The sequence below is a fragment of the Ranitomeya imitator genome, chromosome 5 (assembly GCF_032444005.1).
Source record: "Ranitomeya imitator isolate aRanImi1 chromosome 5, aRanImi1.pri, whole genome shotgun sequence".
In the NCBI taxonomy this organism is placed as follows: Eukaryota; Metazoa; Chordata; class Amphibia; order Anura; family Dendrobatidae; genus Ranitomeya; species Ranitomeya imitator.
In genome coordinates this window covers 111,825,601-111,844,657 of record NC_091286.1, presented here as the reverse complement: position 1 = coordinate 111,844,657, position 19,057 = coordinate 111,825,601, and the positions used below count along the sequence as shown (strand labels likewise).

Sequence of the window (19,057 nt, the reverse complement as noted above, 5' to 3'; positions counted from 1 at the left end):
TGGCAACTAGGGAGGGGGCGTGGCGTGCGGCGCCTTTGTTGTGCCCATAGCGTGTAATGGCGGCCACTGCCATGTTCTCCTCAGTCCTGTCTGACTGCCCCTAGGAAACTGGTGAGGTACAAAGTAACTGGCCGCAACGGGAAAAAAACGCTGGCTATTACAACCTGCAGCCAGTCACACGCTTCTTATAAGGCTATGTGCACACATTGCAGATTTGCCTGTGGCTCTGCAGCAGTTTTCCATCAGGTTTAGGCTATGTGCACACGTTGCGGTTTTTACCGCAAAACCGCAGCGATTTTGATGCTGCAGGTCCGCAGCAGTTTCCATAGCGTTTACAGTAACATGTAAACCAATGGGAAACCGCAAACCACTGTGCACATGCGGGAAAAACCGCGCGGGAATGCAGCGGTTTACAACTGCAGCATGTCACTTCTCAGGTTGCTATGCGAGCAGGACCTGCGGTGACGTCAGTGCGTTTTACCTGCAGATTTTTGAAAAACGGTGCAGAAAAATCCGCACACGAACCCGCAACGTGGTCACATAGCCTAAGGCATCTAGTCAATGAAAACTGAGCGGATTGATGGCACATTTTATTTTAAAGGAAGTGTGAACAATGATGACGGGTCCTCACTGTCACCAACTCCCCCATACACAGGAGCTGCGGCCCTGCTGCCCATGTGTACTCTGAGAGCCGCAGCCAGAGCCTTATCCCCCCACATCATTCAGGGCCCCCATCCAGAATAGTGTACAGGACAGGGTACGAATCACTAGGGTCAGATACCCCACAAGTCAGTGGTCGCAGGACTGCAGCTCCGCCCTTGTTCTGTACCCCACTGATCTCATACTGACCCATCTTGAAGCCAGTCGTACAACAGGTGCTCCACTGGGCCAGACATTCATGAGAAAGCTGCAGCCACCCGATCACTCTGCAAACAAGAGGGTCAGGCACTGAAATTCCTGGGCTGTGGAGTCTGCAACATAGACCAACTTCTAGAATATATAATACATTGAGTACAGTAGTACAATGCAGTATATGCTGTAAGGGTATGTGCACACGTCAGGTTTTTTTCCTGACAAAATCCGGAGAATTCTGGCAGAAAATCGCGTTTTTTTCCGCGCGGATTTTCGCGGTTTTTGCGCGGATTTTTTGTGGAATTTTTGAGTTTTTTTTTTTTTTTTCCTGAAAGTCATTTTGGCTTAGAAATCCGCAAAAAATCCGCAAAAAGAATGAGCATGTCCATTTTTTTTGCGGAATGCGTTTTTTTTGTGGTAAAAAACGCATCCATCTGAACAAAAAATCCGGAATGCATTCTAAATGATTGGATGCATATTTTTAGCGTTTTTGATGCGGAATTATAGCGTTTTTATAGCGAAATTCCGCAAAAAAAAAACGCTAAAAATCCGGACGTGTGCACATACCCTAAATGTTTCCATAAGAATTTGGGAAAGTTAATGATATAATCTTTATTTATATAGCGCGAACATATTCCATTGCACTTTACAATTCAACAGTTCATATACAACAGTCATAGGTAAGAAATTAAAGATAATACAATTAAAGCAAAATAATGACGACCCTGCTCGTAAGAGCTTACAGTATAAAATGAGGTGGAGGAGACACAAAGTACAGGGGCTTATTTATAGTGGTGGTCCGGCCATCTTGAGAGAATGGGAGATAAAGGCTGCACGAGCTGGCTACCAGCCAATATTTGTGGTGCTTTTGGGTGCGCTGGAATGGAGTGTTATTTTCAGATATTGAATGCGCTATATATATATATATATATTTATTTATGGACTTCGATTAGGGAATGTGATAGGCTGCTCTAAACAGATGTGTTTTTAGGGAAACTATAGAAGTTGTGGTTAGTCCTAATTTCTTGGGGTAGAGCATTCCAGAGTATTGGCGCAACTCGGAAGAAGTCTTGGAGACGGGAGGTACAGAGGTTAGGAAGTTATGAATTGTCTGTTCGCTTCCTAATCTCAGGATCTCGGCTTGTAGTTGAGATGAATCTGTGCTGCACTTTATGTACATGCTCAGTAGTGACCAGTGCTGTGGAGTCAAAGTCTGGGAAATTGAGGAGTCAGAGGTTTACCCTTCTTCCTAGAACCATAACTTTTTTATGGGATGAAATATACTTTTGAATGGCAAAAAATTCCAAGTTAGGTAAAATTGCAAAAATTGTGCAATTTCACAATTATTTTATTTTTTATTGGGGGTAGATATGATGTTTTGATAGCCTGTTATTGCAATGTTGCAGCAGCCAAAAAAAGTAATTCTGGCATTTAAATTTTTTTCTTGTTACGCTGTCTACCGATCAAATTTATGTTATATTTTGATAAATCAGCCATTTCTCGATGCAGATACCAAATATGTGTATAGCTAAAGAGGGGGTGATTTTAACTTTTTTTTTAAGCTTTACTGTAATAGTCCCCTTAGGGGACTTGAAGCTGCGACTGTCCAATTGCTTGTGCTATACATAGTGAGGCTTCAGCACTGCCTTATATAGCAGAAATCATGTTCTGCTATGAACACCAGCCTTCAGCAATGGATCGTAATCACAGGCACGGAGTCATCACCCTACCCCCATTTTGTCCTGACCACCCATCAGCACCTTGCATTAACATCATGGGCACATCAATGAGACTGTGAAGTGGCGCGCGCCCACTAGTGCATGTTAAATAGCATTACTCTACCCCTGGCTGTTAAAACCACATGAAGGGTATGTTCACACGTTCAGGATTTCCATCCTTTTTTTTTCAGGACAGTTTTTTTAAAAAACTGCAGCTCTTGGCAGAAAACGCAGGTCCTTTTTTTGTCCTTTTTTGATGCGTTTTTGATGCGTTTTTTGATGCGTTTTTTTATCCTTTTTTTACTGTGTGTTTCCTAGGAAGCTTTTTAGGGCTAAAATGGCTGAAAATACCCTAACCCTACCCCTAACCCTACCCCTAACCCTACCCCTAACCCTACCCCTAACCCTACCCCTAACCCTACCCCTACCCCTAACCCTAGTGAAAAAAAAAAAAAAAAATTCTTAATTTTTTTTATTGTCCCTACCAATGGGGGTGACAAAGTGGGGGGGTGTCATTTACTATTTTTTTATTTTGATCACTGAGATAGGTTATATCTCAGTGATCAAAATGCACTTTGGAGCGAATCTGCCTGCCGGCAGATTCGGCGGGCGCACTGCGCATGCGCCCGCCATTTTGCAAGATGGCGGCGCCCAGGGAGAAGACGGCCGGACGGACACCGGGACGCCGGGTAAGTATAAGGGGGGGAGATTAGGGCACGGGGGGGGCATCGGAGCACTGGGGGGGGGCATCGGAGCACGGGGGGGGGGGGGGCATCGGAGCACGGTGGGGCGGGATCGGAGCACGGGGGGGCAGCCACACTCCGCCCACGCACTTCCGCCCGCTCCCCCGCACTTCCTGCTGCAGCGGTTCTGCACATCAAATCGCAGTAAAACCCGCAGATATATTTTTGATCTGCGGGTTTTACTGCGATTTTGACCTCACAATGGAGGTCTATGGGTGCAGAACCGCTGCGGTTCAGGAAGAAGAATTGACATGCTCCTTCTTTTTTCCGGGAGCTATTCAGCGCGGCTTTTTTTTTACAATTTCCGGACCATGTGCACAGTGTGTCCTGTTTTCCATAGGGTACAGTGTACTGTACCCTGCATGGAAAACAGCTGCGGAACCGCAGCGGCAAAACCGCCGCGGTTCCGCGGTAAAAAACGCACTGTGTGAACATGGCCGAAGGCTAAATAAATCAGTCGTCACGTGAGGAAAGATTCAGGCTCAGCATGTGTGCCCACAAAAGGTAGGGGCACGACATATGTCAAGTTACATATGTTGTGAAGTGGTTAACACTAGGGATGAGCGAGTGTGCACGTTTCTGAGTATTTCGGCATGCTCGGAGATTTAACTTTATTCTGCCGCAGCTGCATGCATTGCGGCTGCTAGACAGCTTGAATACATGTGGGGGTTGCCCGTTTGTGATGGAATCCGCACATGTATTCAAGCTGTCTAGCAGCCGCAAATCATGCAGCTGCACTGACAAACCAAATCTCCGAACACGCTGAAATACTCAGAGACCACCCGAGCACACTCGGAGAAACTGGAGTAATGAGCACACTCGCTCAACACTAGCTAAAACCTTAAAGGAGTTGCCCACCTTTAGGGACAATTTTTTCCTCTCTTAAACGTATGGAATTGGGGCTACAGAAATAATTTTTGCGACTTGGTTCAATAAACGATTTTGCACTGTTCTATAGCCGCTGTATTACTGTCAACTGCTGATTGCAGAATGAGTTATCACTGTCTGCCACATTACCTTTTTTTGGGAACATGATTTTGTGGTACTTATTATAGTATGACAGGTTCTTCTCCTGTACTTTAAAGTTTTGCTTTCCTCACTGACTGCACAGCTCTCCAGTCCAAACAATGGCTGCTGGTGGAGGAACATGTGACCAGACCTGTCCATCAGTCTCCTCCAATTGTAAAATACTTTACAGGGCAAAACTGCTTTTCTATGAAAAGACAGGTCTAGTCACATGTTCCTCCACTAGCAGCCATTGTGAGGCCTGGAGAGCTGTGCAGTCTGTGAGGAAAACTGCAGTAAGGGTACCGTCACACTATAACATTTCGATCGCTACGACGGTACGATTCGTGACGTTCCAGCGATATCGTTACGATATCGCTGTGTCTGACACGCAGCAGCGATCAGGGATCCTGCTGAGAATCGTACGTCGTAGCAGATCGTTTAGAACTTTCTTTCATCGCTGGATCTCCCGCTGTCATCGCTAGATCGGTGTGTGTGACACCGATCTAGCGATGCGATCCAGCGATGCGTTCGCTTGTAACCAGGGTAAACATCGGGTAACTAAGCGCAGGACCGCGCGTAGTTACCCGATGTTTACCCTGGTTACAAGCGTTAAACTAAAAAAAAACAAACAGCACATACTTACATTCTGGTGTCCCTCAGGTCCCTTGCAGTCTGCTTCCCGCACTGTGACTGCCGGCCGTAAAGTGAAAGCAGAGCACAGCGACTGTGCTTTCACTTTCACTTTACGGCCGGCAGTCACAGTGCGGGAAGCAGAGACTGCAAGGGACCTGACGGACACCAGAATGTAAGTATGTGCTGTTTGTTTTTTTTTAGTTTAACGCTTGTAACCAGGGTAAACATCGGGTAACTAAGCGCGGTCCTGCGCTTAGTTACCCGATGTTTACCCTGGTTACCCAGGGACCTCGGCATCGTTGGTCGCTGGAGAGCTGTCTGTGTGACAGCTCCCCAGCGACCACACTACGATTTACCTACGATCACGGCCAGGTCATATCGCTGGTCGTGATCGTAGGTAAATCGTATAGTGTGACGGTACCCTAAGAGCAGAAGAAGCTGTCATACCTGTATAATAGTGCCACAAAATCATGTCCCCAACACATCTGTGAAAATAAAGATAACTCACTCAGCAGCCAGCAATAGACAGAGTAAGGCCGGGTTCACATTAGCATTTGAGTCCGCAGCGTGGTGCTGCGGACTTCTTTCCTTAAGCTCCGCCTACTTCCACATGTGTCCTGCGTACCTATCTTTAACAGTGGGTACGAAGGGACATGCGTTGTTATAGATACGCAGGACGCATACGGAAGTAGGCAGAGCTAAGGAAAGAAGTCCGCAACACCACGCAGCTGATTCAAATGCTAATGTGAACATAGCCTAATACAGCAACTATAGACGAATAGTGCAACAATGTTAACGCAACTCATGTGTAAAAACTTTCTTTAGCCCCAATTTCATGCATTTAAGGCTACTTTCACACTGGCGTTAACTGCAATCCGTCACAATGCGTCGTTTTGCAGAAAAAACGCATCCTGCAAAAGTGCTTGCAGGATGCGTTTTTTCCCCATAGACTTGTATTGACGACGCATTGCCACACATCGCATCCGTCGTGCGACGGATGCGTCGTGCTTTGGCGGACCGTCGGCACAAAAAAAGCTACATGTAACGTTTTTTGCTGCCGACGGACCGCTTTTTCCGACCGCGCATGCGCGGCCGGAACTCCTCCACCTCTCCATGGGGCAGCGGATGCGATGAAAGTCTGCATCCGCTGCACCCGTTGTACGGCGCTTACAACGCTAGCGTCGGTAACCTCGGCCCGATGCACTGCGACGGGCCGAGCCCGACACTAGTGTGAAAGAAGCCTAAGATGAAAAAAAAAAAAAAACTTTCTCCAAACGTGGACAACCCTGTCAGTGATCTGAATAGCTACGTGTTTCCATAAATATGACGGTGCTGTAGTGTGGTCAGGCGCTGTGCCTCCACCATACTGTGCAGGATGTGTTATACAGCCAGCGTCCACCTCTAGCACCGCTGACAGCCCGGGTTGCCACCTTCAGTGGTTGTAATGGCTCAGGCAGCTGCTTGGCCCCCCTGCCCCATCAGTAACTGTGGGGCTCCAATGTGTCATGGAAGCTGGGAACCTGTCACCCCCAAAATCAAGGATGAGTTAAGCCCACCGGCATCAGGGGCTTATCTACAGCATTCTGTAATGCTGTAGATAAGCCCCCGATGTATCCTGAAACATGAAAAAAAGAGGTTAGATTATACTCACCCAGGGGCGTTGCGGTTCGGAGCCTCCCATCTTCTTACGATGACGTCCTCTTCTTGTCTTCACGCTGTGGCTCCTGTGCAGGTGTACTGTCTGCCCTGTTTACAGCACAGTAAAGTACTGCAGTGCGCAGGGAAAGGTCAGAGAGGCCCGGCGCACTGCAGTACTTTGCTCTGCCCTCAACAGGTCAGACAAAGTACGCCTGTGCTGGAGCCGCAGCGTGAAGACAAGAGGACATCGTAAGAAGATGGGAGGCTCCGAACCGCAACGCCCATCGGACCGGACCGCCCTGGGTGAGTATAATCTAACCTTTTTCTCGTCTTTCAGGATACATCGGGGGGCTTATCTACAGCATTACAGAATGCTGTAGATAAGCTCCTGATGCCGTGGGCTTACCTCACCATCGATTTTGGGGGTGACAGGTTCCCTTTAATGTAATGTTGATGGTCTAGTGCAGGGGTCCCCAACTCCAGTCCTCAAGGCCCACCAACAGGTCATGTTTTCAGGATTTCCTTTGCATTGCACAGGTGATGCAATTATTACCTGGGCAAGACTAAGGAAATCCTGAAAACATGACATGTTGGGGACCCCTGGTCTAGTGTACAGCCATATACAGAGCGGGTCCGTAGTGGCTCGTACTCGCAGATAACGCGCTCTTCTCCACCGTACGGAGCCGCCTGGTCACACATGACAGTGTTAGGACGAACTGCACACACGAGGCGCAGCTTTAGTCCCTGTCTGTGCGTGTTTCCCGCCGTCTGTTCCCAATTTCCCGCCATTACTGAGGAACTGCCGCGCTGAGCATTCTGGGTGAGCGAGGCGGAAGTGACGTCACCCCTGGCGAGCTCCAGGTGTGCGGGGACACGTGATGTGCCCGGGGTGTGTGGCTGTGGCCGGCTGCCGCCTCACTGCGCAGGACAGGATGCTGTGTATGGACGCTGTGAGTAGCACACGATGGTGGCGGCAGGCTGCGGGGGGAGCACAGGTTACTGGTACCCGTGTGCTGCCTGTACATGGGCTCCTCTGTTCTCCACATGTAGCCCATCTTCCCGAGCTGGTACACGCTAGTGTCAGCTGTTTGTGGTGATCTGATATCTCCAGTATTGCGAGCACCATGCTCTTTATGTCATGGGTTTTCTCGCTAGTGGATGGAAATATCAGAAGGCTGAGGGTACACAGATCGCCCACCTTTATGGATGATCATTTTTTTACATAAAATTTTTTTGCATTTGAGTTTTATTTACAATATTTCACTATTTACCTTCTATAGCCGGTTTGTTGTGATGTCTATTGCTGGCTGCAGAATGAGCCAACTGAAGATCTGCCAGTGAGCTCATTCTCCAAGCGTACGATTTCCAGATCATCTTTTATCTGCCTCTTAGCTGATTTCTAAGCGCTGAGCCATAACCACCAAATATTGCAGTTTTTAATGAAACCCAGTTGGAAGAAATGTTTTGAGATACAATCATGTGCATTAAATAAAAAAAAAAATCCTCAGTAAAGGTGGACAATACTTTTAACATGTTCAATCAGGATGAGGCTCTGTCCACAGCAGATCGGAACCAGAATTCAATGTCCCAAATCCGCCGAGAGTCATTGGGAGCTATTCTTCACCTCTATTATGTAGAGGTGATCAAAAAGAATCAAAGGTCCTAAATCCAGTGGCCACTAGTGATGAGCGAGCTCGGATAAGGTGTTATCCATTCTCAGGTGCTAACAGTGTCTTCGGCATGCTCGAATAATGTTTGGGTCTAACAGGCAGGCAATCCCTGCATGTATTGTGGCTGTCAAACAGCCGAAAGACATGCAGCTGTGGAGACTGAAACATATTTTTTCAAGATCAAAACGCTGAAGTCGCTTGGTTAGCACAAGAGCATGCTGAGATATCACCTTATCTGCTCATTTGCTCATCACTAGTGGCCATGTTAGTAGTCCGTGGCAGATAGATGGGAGCTCTGAGAACCTCCTTCCTGCTGACATCCCCTGCGCCTCTGGATTTGTAGGCCTGGCTCGGCATCATTATTGCGGTGTGATGCATGGTGCCGCATCATGCCTACTAATAAACGAAAATGGAGGGTACTAATAAGCGCTGAGGATGCTGTTAGGAAGGAGGAGGTTTGCGGAGTTCCCATCTGGTGGCCATGGACTCCTGACATTGCTGCTGGACGAGGGGCCTGCCACTCTTTCTGATCATTTCTAATGGCCAGGTTTGGATTGGCTTCTCCAAAGCATTGCATTGGCAGCAGAGTATTGGTGCTGAATACTTGGTTCCTACATATAAACACAACACAGTTATACGAAAAGATGGCTGGAACGTGGCCGCATTATGTGCTCACATTGCAGATATAAAGCCCAGAATAATGAATGCTCCCACAGATTGTTTCCATTAGTCTATAAGAGTTTTTGTTGATGTTCAGATCACTGCTCCATCCGTCACCCAGTTTAGTAATGGCAGCAAAGACGCTTTCTATGGTTCGTGCTGAAGATGATCTTTTTTGATTGGGGTGTTGTGTTTTTATGTTGTGTCCACCTATGTAATCTTTATTGATGTTTTCTCTTTCAGATATCAGCCAGTTGTTGTACAGTGCAATGGATACAGATTTAGCTCCTGAAGGTAAAATGCAATATATTGTAACATACTATAATTAAAGGGGCTTTCCAAGCTTTTGATGATCTATACTTAGGGTAGGCCGTCGGCATCACAGCATTGGAGTTCTCACTGTGGACTTCCCAACAAATGAGCAGATTGAAGGTCCTGGGGCACCAAGTCCCCCTCATCTTTTCTTAAAGGGAACCTGTCACCCCGTTTTTTCAGTAGGAGATAAAAATACCGTTAAATAGGGCCTGAGCTGTGCTTTACAATAGGGTATTTTTTTGTCCAATGATTCCCTACCTATCCTGCCGAAATACCTTACAAAAGTGGCCTTTTTCACCTGTCAATCAGGCTGGTCAGGTCGGATGGGCGTGGTCACAGCGCTGTTTCTCCCCCACCTCTTGCTTATGTTCCCGTTGGTGGTGTAGTGCTTCTCGCATGCGCAAGTGCCGAATCTCGGCTTCAGGAAAATGGCCGCCGCGATGTCCATCTGCGTATGCACGGCATCCCGCGGCCATTTTCCTGAAGCCCTGGGAAGCAGGAGACTCCATCTGCGCATGCGCGGCCTCAGGAAGATGGCCGCGCCCACCGAGAAACCGCTGAATAGCGGCGAGCGCACTCTTTTTCTACAGCTGCGCAGTGCATTCGGCACTTGCGCATGCGAGAAGCACTACGCCACCAACGGGAACATAAGCAAGATGTGGGGGAGAAACAGCGCTGTGACCACGCCCATCCGACCTGACCAGCCTGATTGACAGGCGAAAAAGGCCACTTTTGTAAGGTATTTCGGCAGCATAGGTAGGGAATCGGGACAAAAAATACCCTATTGTAAAGCACAGCTCAGGCCCTATTTAACGGTATTTTTATCTCCTACTGAAAAAACGGGGTGACAGGTTCCCTTTAATGGGTACAATTTCTTTTAATTTTGTAGTTTATGCGCCTGATTCAAGGCAATCTGAGCTGTAATACCAGGAAGCACCTCTCCAAAATGGACAGCGCTGTAACCAGTAATAGGGGGTCAGTGTTCTCTCCAAGCTACCTTCAACAGTTTCACGCTCTATCGCTAAGAAATATATATAAAAAAAAAGACAGCTATCACTTACAAAAATAAAATGTGTGGAGGCCTCTCGGGGTCCTCAGATTGGTGAAATATATAAGGTAATGTAAAACCGGGAACACAGTCTGGCCTAGAAATAAGACTTCTAGTGTTATATTCCCTTTTACATGGAGGCACATGGAATATTCTGCTTTACTTTATGAAGGAAAAACGTGTGGCTCAAGAGGGTGAAAATATCTTTAATAACACAATGGACCCAATTCATCAAGTTGTTTATGCCAGTCCTGGCCAGCTTCACCATAGTGTGCAGAAGCGGGATGGTGATTGGCAATGTTTGCCCATCAGGTTATCAAAATTTACAATACAGTGGTGTAAATTATGCCAGAAATGTCCGCGTTGTGATGGAGGCATTCGGCAGCTGTCAGATGAGCGCAGCTTATTAATTTGTTTGCACCTTTTAATGAATTCGGTACATCATGCTCCTGCAGTGCCTGCATTGAGGGTATGTGCCCATGATCCGGAGTTGCCGCGGGTTTGACACTGTGTACTTATGAAGCGTCAAACCCGCAGCGGCAAGATGTTACACCATAGTGGATGGGATTTCAGCACTTTGGACACAGCGGATATGCGCTGCTACTTCCGGATCATATGCACCCGGCCTAAGATTGCCGTACAAAGGAACATTCTTCATGATTCAGGCCCAATGTGTCTGACTAGGCTGGGATATCTTGGACTCTATTTTTATATCTGGTATGTGTGTTTTACGTTTATTTATAGTGACTTGGTATCAAATATTATACACTGCTCAAATAAATAAAGAAAACACTTAACAGAATATAACTCCAAGTAAATCACACTGTCCGCTTAGGAAGCAACACTGATTGACAATCAATTTCACATTCTGTTGTGTAAATGGAATAGACAACAGATGGAAATTATTGGCAATTTTCAAGACACACTCAATAACGGAGTGGTTCTGCAGGTGGGGCCCACAGACCACATCTCAGTGCCAATGCTTTCTGGCTGATGTTTTGGTCACTTTTGAATGTTGGTTGTGCTTTCACACTCGTGGTAGCATGAGACGGACTCTACAACCCACACAAGTTGCTCAGATAGTGCAGCTCATCCAGGATGGCACATCAATGCGAGCTGTGGCAAGAAGGTTTGCTGTGTCTGTCAGCGTAGTGTCCAGAGGCTTGAGGCACTACCAGGAGATATGCCAGTACACCAGGAGACATGGAGGGGGCCGTAGGAGGGCAACAACCCAGCAGCAGGACCCAAACCTTAGCCTTTGTGCAAGGAGGAACAGGAGGAGCACTGCCAGAGCCCTGCAAAATGACCACCAGCAGGCCACAAATGTGCATGTGTCTGCACAAACGGTTAGAAACCGACTCCATGAGGATGGTCTGAGGGCCTGATGTCCACAGATGGGGGTTGTGCTCACAGCCCAACACAATGTAGGACGCTTGGTATTTGCCACTGACCACCAGGATTGGCAAATTCGCAACTGGCGCCCTGTGCTTTTCACAGATGAAAGCAGGTTCACACTGAGCACATGTGACAGACGTGACAGAGTCTGGAGACGACGTGGAGAGCGATCTGCTGCCTGCAACATCTTTCAGCATGACTGGTTTCGCAGTGGGTCAGTAATGGTGTGGGGTGGCATTTCTTTGAAGGGTCGCACAGCCCTCCATGTGCTCGCCAGAGGTAGCCTGACTGCCAGTAGGTACCGAGATGAGATCCTCAGACCCCTTGTGAGACCATATGCTGGTGCAGTTGGCCCTGGGTTCCTCCTAATGCAGGACAATGCCAGACCTCATGTAGCTGGAGTGTGTCAGCAGTTCCTGCAAGATGAAGGCATTGAATCTATGGGCTGGTCCGCCCATTCCCCAGAACTGAATCCGATTGAACACATCTGGGACATCATGTCTCGTACCATCCACCAATTTCACATTGCACCGCAGACCACCCGCCACCTCATGAGGAGCATGCCCAGGCATTGTAGGGAGATCATACAGGCACGTGGAGGCCACACACACTACTGAGCATCATTTCCTTGTCTTGAGGGATTTCCACTGAAATTTTGAGCATCATTCCAACTCCAGACCTCCGTGGGATATTAGTTGTGATTTATGTTAATCATTTTTAGGTTTTATTGTTCTCAACACATTCCACTATGTAATGAATAAAGATTTACAATTGGAATATTTCATTCAGTGATATCTAGGATGTGGGATTTTAGTGTTCCCTTTATTTTTTTGAGCAGTGTAGAAAATATCTTAGTTCATAGAAAATTGAAGTTTTCATATGCAAAGCTAGAAACCCCTTCAACCATTGATCTTTCAATCGTTTTTATAATATCCGTATCGTTTTCTCGTATCAGAAAAGTTCCCCTGGCTGCAGTTGTTTAAAAAATAAAAAGAAAGTTTGCTTTTTTTCCCACCCTCTCCAGGTCCAGTAGTGAGTTTCCGCCGCTTCTCTCAGTGTTTATTTTCTGCTGTTCCGACAGCGCTGCAGCCAATTTGTGAACTCGGTCTCAGTTGACTGTAAGATCTGTTGAGCTCACTGATTGGCTCAGCGCTGGACCCGAGTTGGGTGAGTAAAGCACCGTCGAGGACATGGAAAAACATCTTGAGATTTTAAAATAAAGAATTATAGGTCATGCTGTGGTATTCTTTCTATCAAATCTGCGTCGGAGGCGTTGAATCTATAATACAGATGCTCACATTACAGAACGGTTTCAGATTTTTCTAACAGATGATGATCTTGGTTACAAACTTATTCAGATTAGCTTGTTTGAAACTAAATGTAATCAAGGACTGCCATCTCCAACTGTATCTGCGCAGCTTCGAGAGGGATTGGCGGTAGCATTTTTGATGCATATTTATTATTCCATTGAAAACAGACAAATGCTGCCTATACCTCTAAGAGAATACAACAAAATTAAACATTACTCCCTTATTCAGTCCTTGCTGATTCTGCACTTGTGATCACTGGGGTCAATCTTTGCCTTGATGGACATCCAGGTTTGGCACTATAGTCTTTTCTTTTTATTGTTAGTATATTGTTTACTTATTTTTATTAATAGAGGAACAGACTATTGTAACCAGTTGGACGGAGAAAACCCCACTGGAATGGCAAGAATATGTGAATAAAGAGGTCACGGTTTTCGCTGATGAGAAGAATGAATACCAGGGTTGGGCTGTCACCATTGATCCAGTGTCTGCAAGGTAAAGATCATTACATTGGCGGAGGATAAACAAGGGCATAGCTGGTAATGGACTTATTGGCTTCAGACACACAGCATGTATTCTAGAGGAGCTAAAGGTTTAGGTGGGTTCATGGGCCCCCAGGTGCCATAAAGGCATGGATACTCATTCTAAAACACCTTTTCCTTTTCTCTTCTTCTACCTATGGACCTGCACTGCAGTGATTGTGAGGTTTTATTATGTAGATTTCCTGTTCTTTTGTACAGAAAGGTCACATTACCAATTCTGCAGAACTAGCTTTATGACCTCAGGCCCTTAGAAAGCAGGGTGGGGCATGTTGAGTTTCAGCATAGCTCAACCATTTCTGTTTGCAAAAAAGCTTTTGTTGTAGTTTGTAGACCCATATACCTATCGCCTCCTAGTTTATGGGTTCTAAAACTGCATCTTTGAAAAAGGGTCCTCCTTAGTAGGGTTGGAAAACAAAAAAAAACATTCAGCTCCCATGATCCAAATAAAATAATGGATGGCTTTATTGAATAATGATTCAAAAATATGAACAAACACCGTGTAGGTATGCAACGCGTTTCAGATCAATTATAGTAACACTAGATGGCAGCCCGATTCTAAAGAATCGGGAGTCTAGAATCCATATATACTTTATTTATTCAAATGTAAGAATAATACAATTAATAAATAATAGTAAGAAAGAACAAAAATAATAGGCAGTATATGGAGAAAACACCAAACAAAAGTTCAAAATTGGTGTGAAAATGTCACTGAACCACTTCACAACTAAATATATATAGTTTTGGTAAATGGTATTATCATTTTTTTGACGAAATTCGGCAGGAGCTTGAAGAGCAACGTCACTGGGCCCGCCTCCACGCAGTAGAAACTTGCTGTGAGGTAAAAATTCAAAAATCACACCAAAATGGCGGGCGGAGTGTGTCACAGTACGGCACGTTTCTGATTGGTCGCTCGCAGCAGGCGGCAACCAATCAGACACTGGACACTGTTGACGTCACTTAGCTCCGGACATTAGCTCCGGACATTAGCTCCGGACAATGGCACGGAAGTTGGCACAAATTGCAGGAAGTAGTATTCTAGGCAATTATATATTAGATAGTAACATAGTTAGTAAGGCCGAAAAAAGACATTTGTCCATCCAGTTCAGCCTATATTCCATCATAATAAATCCCCAGATCTACGTCCTTCTACAGAACCTAATAATTGTATCTAATATATAATTGCCTAGAATACTACTTCCTGCAATTTGTGCCAACTTCCTGTCCGGAGCTAATGTCCGGAGATAAGTGGCGTCAACAGTGTCCAGTGTCTGATTGGTTGCCGCCTGCTGCGAGCGACCAATCAGAAACGTGCCGTACTGTGACACACTCCGCCCGCCATTTTGGTGTGATTGTTGAATTTTTACCTCACAGCAAGTTTCTACTGCGTGGAGGCGGGCCCAGTGACGTTGCTCTTCAAGCTCCTGCCGAATTTCGTCAAAAAAATGATAATACCATTTACCAAAACTATATATATTTAGTTGTGAAGTGGTTCAGTGACATTTTCACACCAATTTTGAACTTTTGTTTGGTGTTTTCTCCATATACTGCCTATTATTCACTGACTGTTATACTGAGAGACTGCCGTTTATTAACCTCTTCTTTGCCACATTGGGTATATTGCTCTATTATTTGCCACATAAGGACATTGTCCATTATTGCCCAGCAATTTCTCTGCAATATAAACTGCCTATTTATTAATATCTGCATTCCTGCAAAGAACTATTGCCTATTATTAACTGGGTATTTTCCTACTACCTGACATTGTTCTTAAGCAAAGAACCGTTGTTGTGGCATTTGCCACAACACGCAAAGTTGTCGTCTGATGTCTTTCATCCCTCCCCTCATAAGCATGTTCATGGATCCTGTGTAACTGTACCTTAAATAACAAGAATTGTCAAGAGCTGGTGAGTGCAGCCATTTTTTGTTCTTTCTTACTATTATTTATTAATTGTATTATTTTTACATTTGAATAAATAAAGTATATATGGATTCTAGACTCCCGATTCTTTAGAATCGGGCTGCCATCTAGTGATACAATATTGTTCTGCTCCAGGAAGACATCCAGGCCTCTCTTGAACCCCTCGACTGAGTTCGCCATCACCACCTCCTCAGGCAAGCAATTCCAGATTCTCACTGCCCTAACAGTAAAGAATCCTCTTCTATGTTGGTGGAAAAACCTTCTCTCCTCCAGACGCAAAGAATGCCCCCTTGTGCCCGTCACCTTCCTTGGTATAAACAGATCCTCAGCGAGATATTTGTATTGTCCCCTTATATACTTATACATGGTTATTAGATCGCCCCTCAGTCGTCTTTTTTCTAGACTAAATAATCCTAATTTCGCTAATCTATCTGGGTATTGTAGTTCTCCCATCCCCTTTATTAATTTTGTTGCCCTCCTTTGTACTCTCTCTAGTTCCATTATATCCTTCCTGAGCACCGGTGCCCAAAACTGGACACAGTACTCCATGTGCGGTCTAACTAGGGATTTGTACAGAGGCAGTATAATGCTCTCATCATGTGTATCCAGACCTCTTTTAATGCACCCCATGATCCTGTTTGCCTTGGCAGCTGCTGCCTGGCACTGGCTGCTCCAGGTAAGTTTATCATTAACTAGGATCCCCAAGTCCTTCTCCCTGTCAGATTTACCCAGTGGTTTCCCGTTCAGTGTGTAATGGTGATATTGATTCCTTCTTCCCATGTGTATAACCTTATATTTATCATTGTTAAACCTCATCTGCCACCTTTCAGCCCAAGTTTCCAACTTATCCAGATCCATCTGTAGCAGAATACTATCTTCTCTTGTATTAACTGCTTTACATAGTTTTGTATCATCTGCAAATATCGATATTTTACTGTGTAAACCTTCTACCAGATCATTAATGAATATGTTGAAGAGAACAGGTCCCAATACCGACCCCTGCGGTACCCCACTGGTCACAGCAACCCAGTTAGAGACTATACCATACCAATTATGATCTTCATGGCTCCTTAATAGGGTTGTCCAAGCTTGGAATAAGAGTTTGTCTCTCTCTGACTCCTCCAGCTGCGGAAACCTGCAGACTAGACTCCTTATCTTTTCTCAATTAGCTCCTATTGAGAAAAGCCAAATGCATTAAGGGGGCAAATTACACGACCACCCACTCGCAGCGGGAATATCAACGTATCTAGACAAGTGTGCACACCACAATTTGGTAGTCTGCAGCCACATGGAGTAACTGCAGACTTTTGTCTCAAGCATGGACAGTGCAATTGAGGCATAGAACATGATCATGTTTTCTCAAAAAAAAATACAATTAAATGGGATGTAAAAACAAAACAAAACACCCCCATACTATTTGTGTGAATGCTCCCTTCAGCACTAATTCATGGCATATCTCTTTTAGTGTTGTTCTGGTTAACTTTGAAGACGATCAGAAGATAGTCGTCCGCATGGTGATGGGGCACGCGGTGCAAAAGGTGGAAATACGGAAAGACTCTGATGAAGTCACCAAACAGAAACTTCAAAATATCTTCAACCTTCAGGAAAGCAGCAGCGCCTACAAGAAGGAGGATCTGGAGACCAAAAAGCTCAATCTGAAAGGCTGGCTGCAGCAGAACAACATTCCCGTCACCGAACAGGGGCAGTCTACCAGGACATTGTGTGTAGCGGGTGTATTAACCATTGACCCTCCGTATGGCCCAGAAAACTGCAGCAGCACTAATGAAATCATATTGTCTCGCATACAAGGACTCTTACAGGGTTATATGACAAACCAATAAATTAAAACCATCTCCGCCACATTCTCTCCCATGTATTTTTCTTGTCATGTGTAGCATGTGGCAAGAATACCTGTGAAATGTAGGACATCCCATAAAAGGGTTCTGCCATTTTCACAAGTGTTTTTTCTGATGTATCTAAAATTAAACATTTATACTCATTTTGGGGGGAATTTTATCAAAGGATGTTCTCAAGTGTTTTGTTGAAAATGATGCAGCATGCCATTCTTACCCCAAAATGTGCAATTTGCTACTTTGTGCCACTCGGATGAATGTAATCTGGGCATGGTTTGCTATGCAAACAGGCTTTAAGCCGTATTTATGACTTTTTAATAAGTTGCAAACTCACTCCAGTAAGGGTTGGAATAAAAAATTAGAAAAATGGCCTCAGACAGTGTTACAGTATTTTGTGGATTATAAGATGCACCAGAAATTATGAGAAAAATATAAAAAAAAAAAACTTTCAATAAAATGGTGGTGCTTCTTAGAATCCACATGTCTTTTTGCTTACCGGGGGGTGGTGGCTGCAGTAAAGCAGGGTCCCAAGGCCGCTGATGGAGGATGCAAGAGTGTAGAATTGCTGGGATGAGGGGGTATTCGGATGGGCGGCACGCCGCTGCTCGTGTTTGGTGCTGCGGGGGCTCTGCTGGCATTTCGTGAAAGCCCAGAGCCCCCGCACTTGCATGGTTTCCGATGCGGTGGACTCTGGGGAAAATGGCTGCCGGGGGAGGCGCATGTGCAGATGGAGATCTTGACAGATAAGATCTCTGAAAAAAGGCCAAGAAAGCAAATATTCTGCTGGGGTATGTGTGGTGCAATATATAGAGGATCTGTCAGCTCTACTGTGTGGTGTAGTAGATAGAGGATGTCAGCTCTCCTGTGTGGTATTTTTACATAACTGCATGGTGGGCCCTGAGAATGATTTTTCTCTGCCAGAGCCAAAGTACTCCAGTCCAATGCTGATGTAGGTGTAATGGTAATAATATTAGCAAATACCTCCCATTAGAAATATAGTATAGTTCTGCCACCTTACTCAACTCCATATCTGGCTTCATAGCTAGGTCTTAAATGTTGGATCCTGATTTCCAAGAAAATCCCAATGCCCCAAGATTGTTAAAGAAACGCACAAAATACTTTCATTGGATGTTACACCGAATTTTATTCCAAATCACATTTCATTCAGTGTCAAATTTAGAATTAGCCAATTACTATGGAAAAGACACTGCAAATAGGAAACCTCCAACTCCTTCAGCACTCAGGAGAGGAAAACCCCCTGTGGAGGAAACCTCTAGGGAACCATGGCTGGAGGAAGGCCCTTCTCTTGGGCTTATAAGATTAATGCCAACACGAAAACTACCAGAATTTGTACATTATATCATATTCACAGTGAGACATATGCATCCACTATAGATATGAGAGTAGTGACATCACTTAGTCACACAGGTTAAACATTACATCAGCAGAAAACAGACAGTAATGGAGAAGGTCAAAGCCCCGGTACCTTGTGCGAGCACCATATAGAGAATCCTAATGCCACCTCTCCAGGCTTTACACAGGTGAAGGCAGCGAGTACCGAACGTGAGGGAGGTCTGGCTGCAACATCAGTCACGGCATTGAGTCTTAGGGATTGGCTGATCTGGCTGGCTAGGCGGTATGGCTGATCTGGCTGGCTAGACAGATGTCCCCTTCCGCCCTCACAGACTGAAGTGATGAAGCTCCAGGTCTCCAGACACATCAAGTATGGCGCCTCCTATGGCCGCCTGCCCATATGT

At 45.5% G+C, this 19,057-nt stretch overlaps 1 protein-coding gene across 5 annotated transcripts; it reads left to right on the top strand.

The window, feature by feature from the left end:
• The first annotated feature begins 51 nt into the window (after positions 1 to 51).
• On the top strand, positions 52 to 17,307 carry GEMIN6 (gem nuclear organelle associated protein 6). Of its 5 annotated transcripts, none has more exons than XM_069769070.1 (4): positions 52 to 116; positions 9,166 to 9,216; positions 13,341 to 13,482; positions 16,913 to 17,307. In XM_069769070.1, exons 2-4 carry the CDS (start codon positions 9,192 to 9,194, stop codon positions 17,286 to 17,288), a joined length of 543 nt encoding a protein of 180 aa, XP_069625171.1. In that variant the 5' UTR covers positions 52 to 116; positions 9,166 to 9,191; the 3' UTR covers positions 17,289 to 17,307. The 5 variants fall into 5 exon arrangements, with proteins under 5 accessions (XP_069625171.1, XP_069625170.1, XP_069625169.1 ...); XM_069769069.1 differs by lacking the exon at positions 52 to 116 and adding an exon at positions 7,445 to 7,542; XM_069769068.1 differs by lacking the exon at positions 52 to 116 and adding an exon at positions 7,534 to 7,587.
• The last annotated feature ends 1,750 nt before the right edge of the window (positions 17,308 to 19,057 follow it).

Excerpts from the sequence above, each read along its gene's own strand:
- GEMIN6 (XM_069769067.1), top strand. The coding sequence starts at position 7,731 with ATGGGTTTTCTCGCTAGTGGATGGAAATATCAGAAGGCTGAGG. Across the intron at positions 7,774-9,165 it reads GAAATATCAGAAGGCTGAGG|ATATCAGCCAGTTGTTGTAC; the intron begins GTACACAGATCG and ends TTTCTCTTTCAG. Across the intron at positions 13,483-16,912 it reads ATTGATCCAGTGTCTGCAAG|TGTTGTTCTGGTTAACTTTG; the intron begins GTAAAGATCATT and ends TATCTCTTTTAG.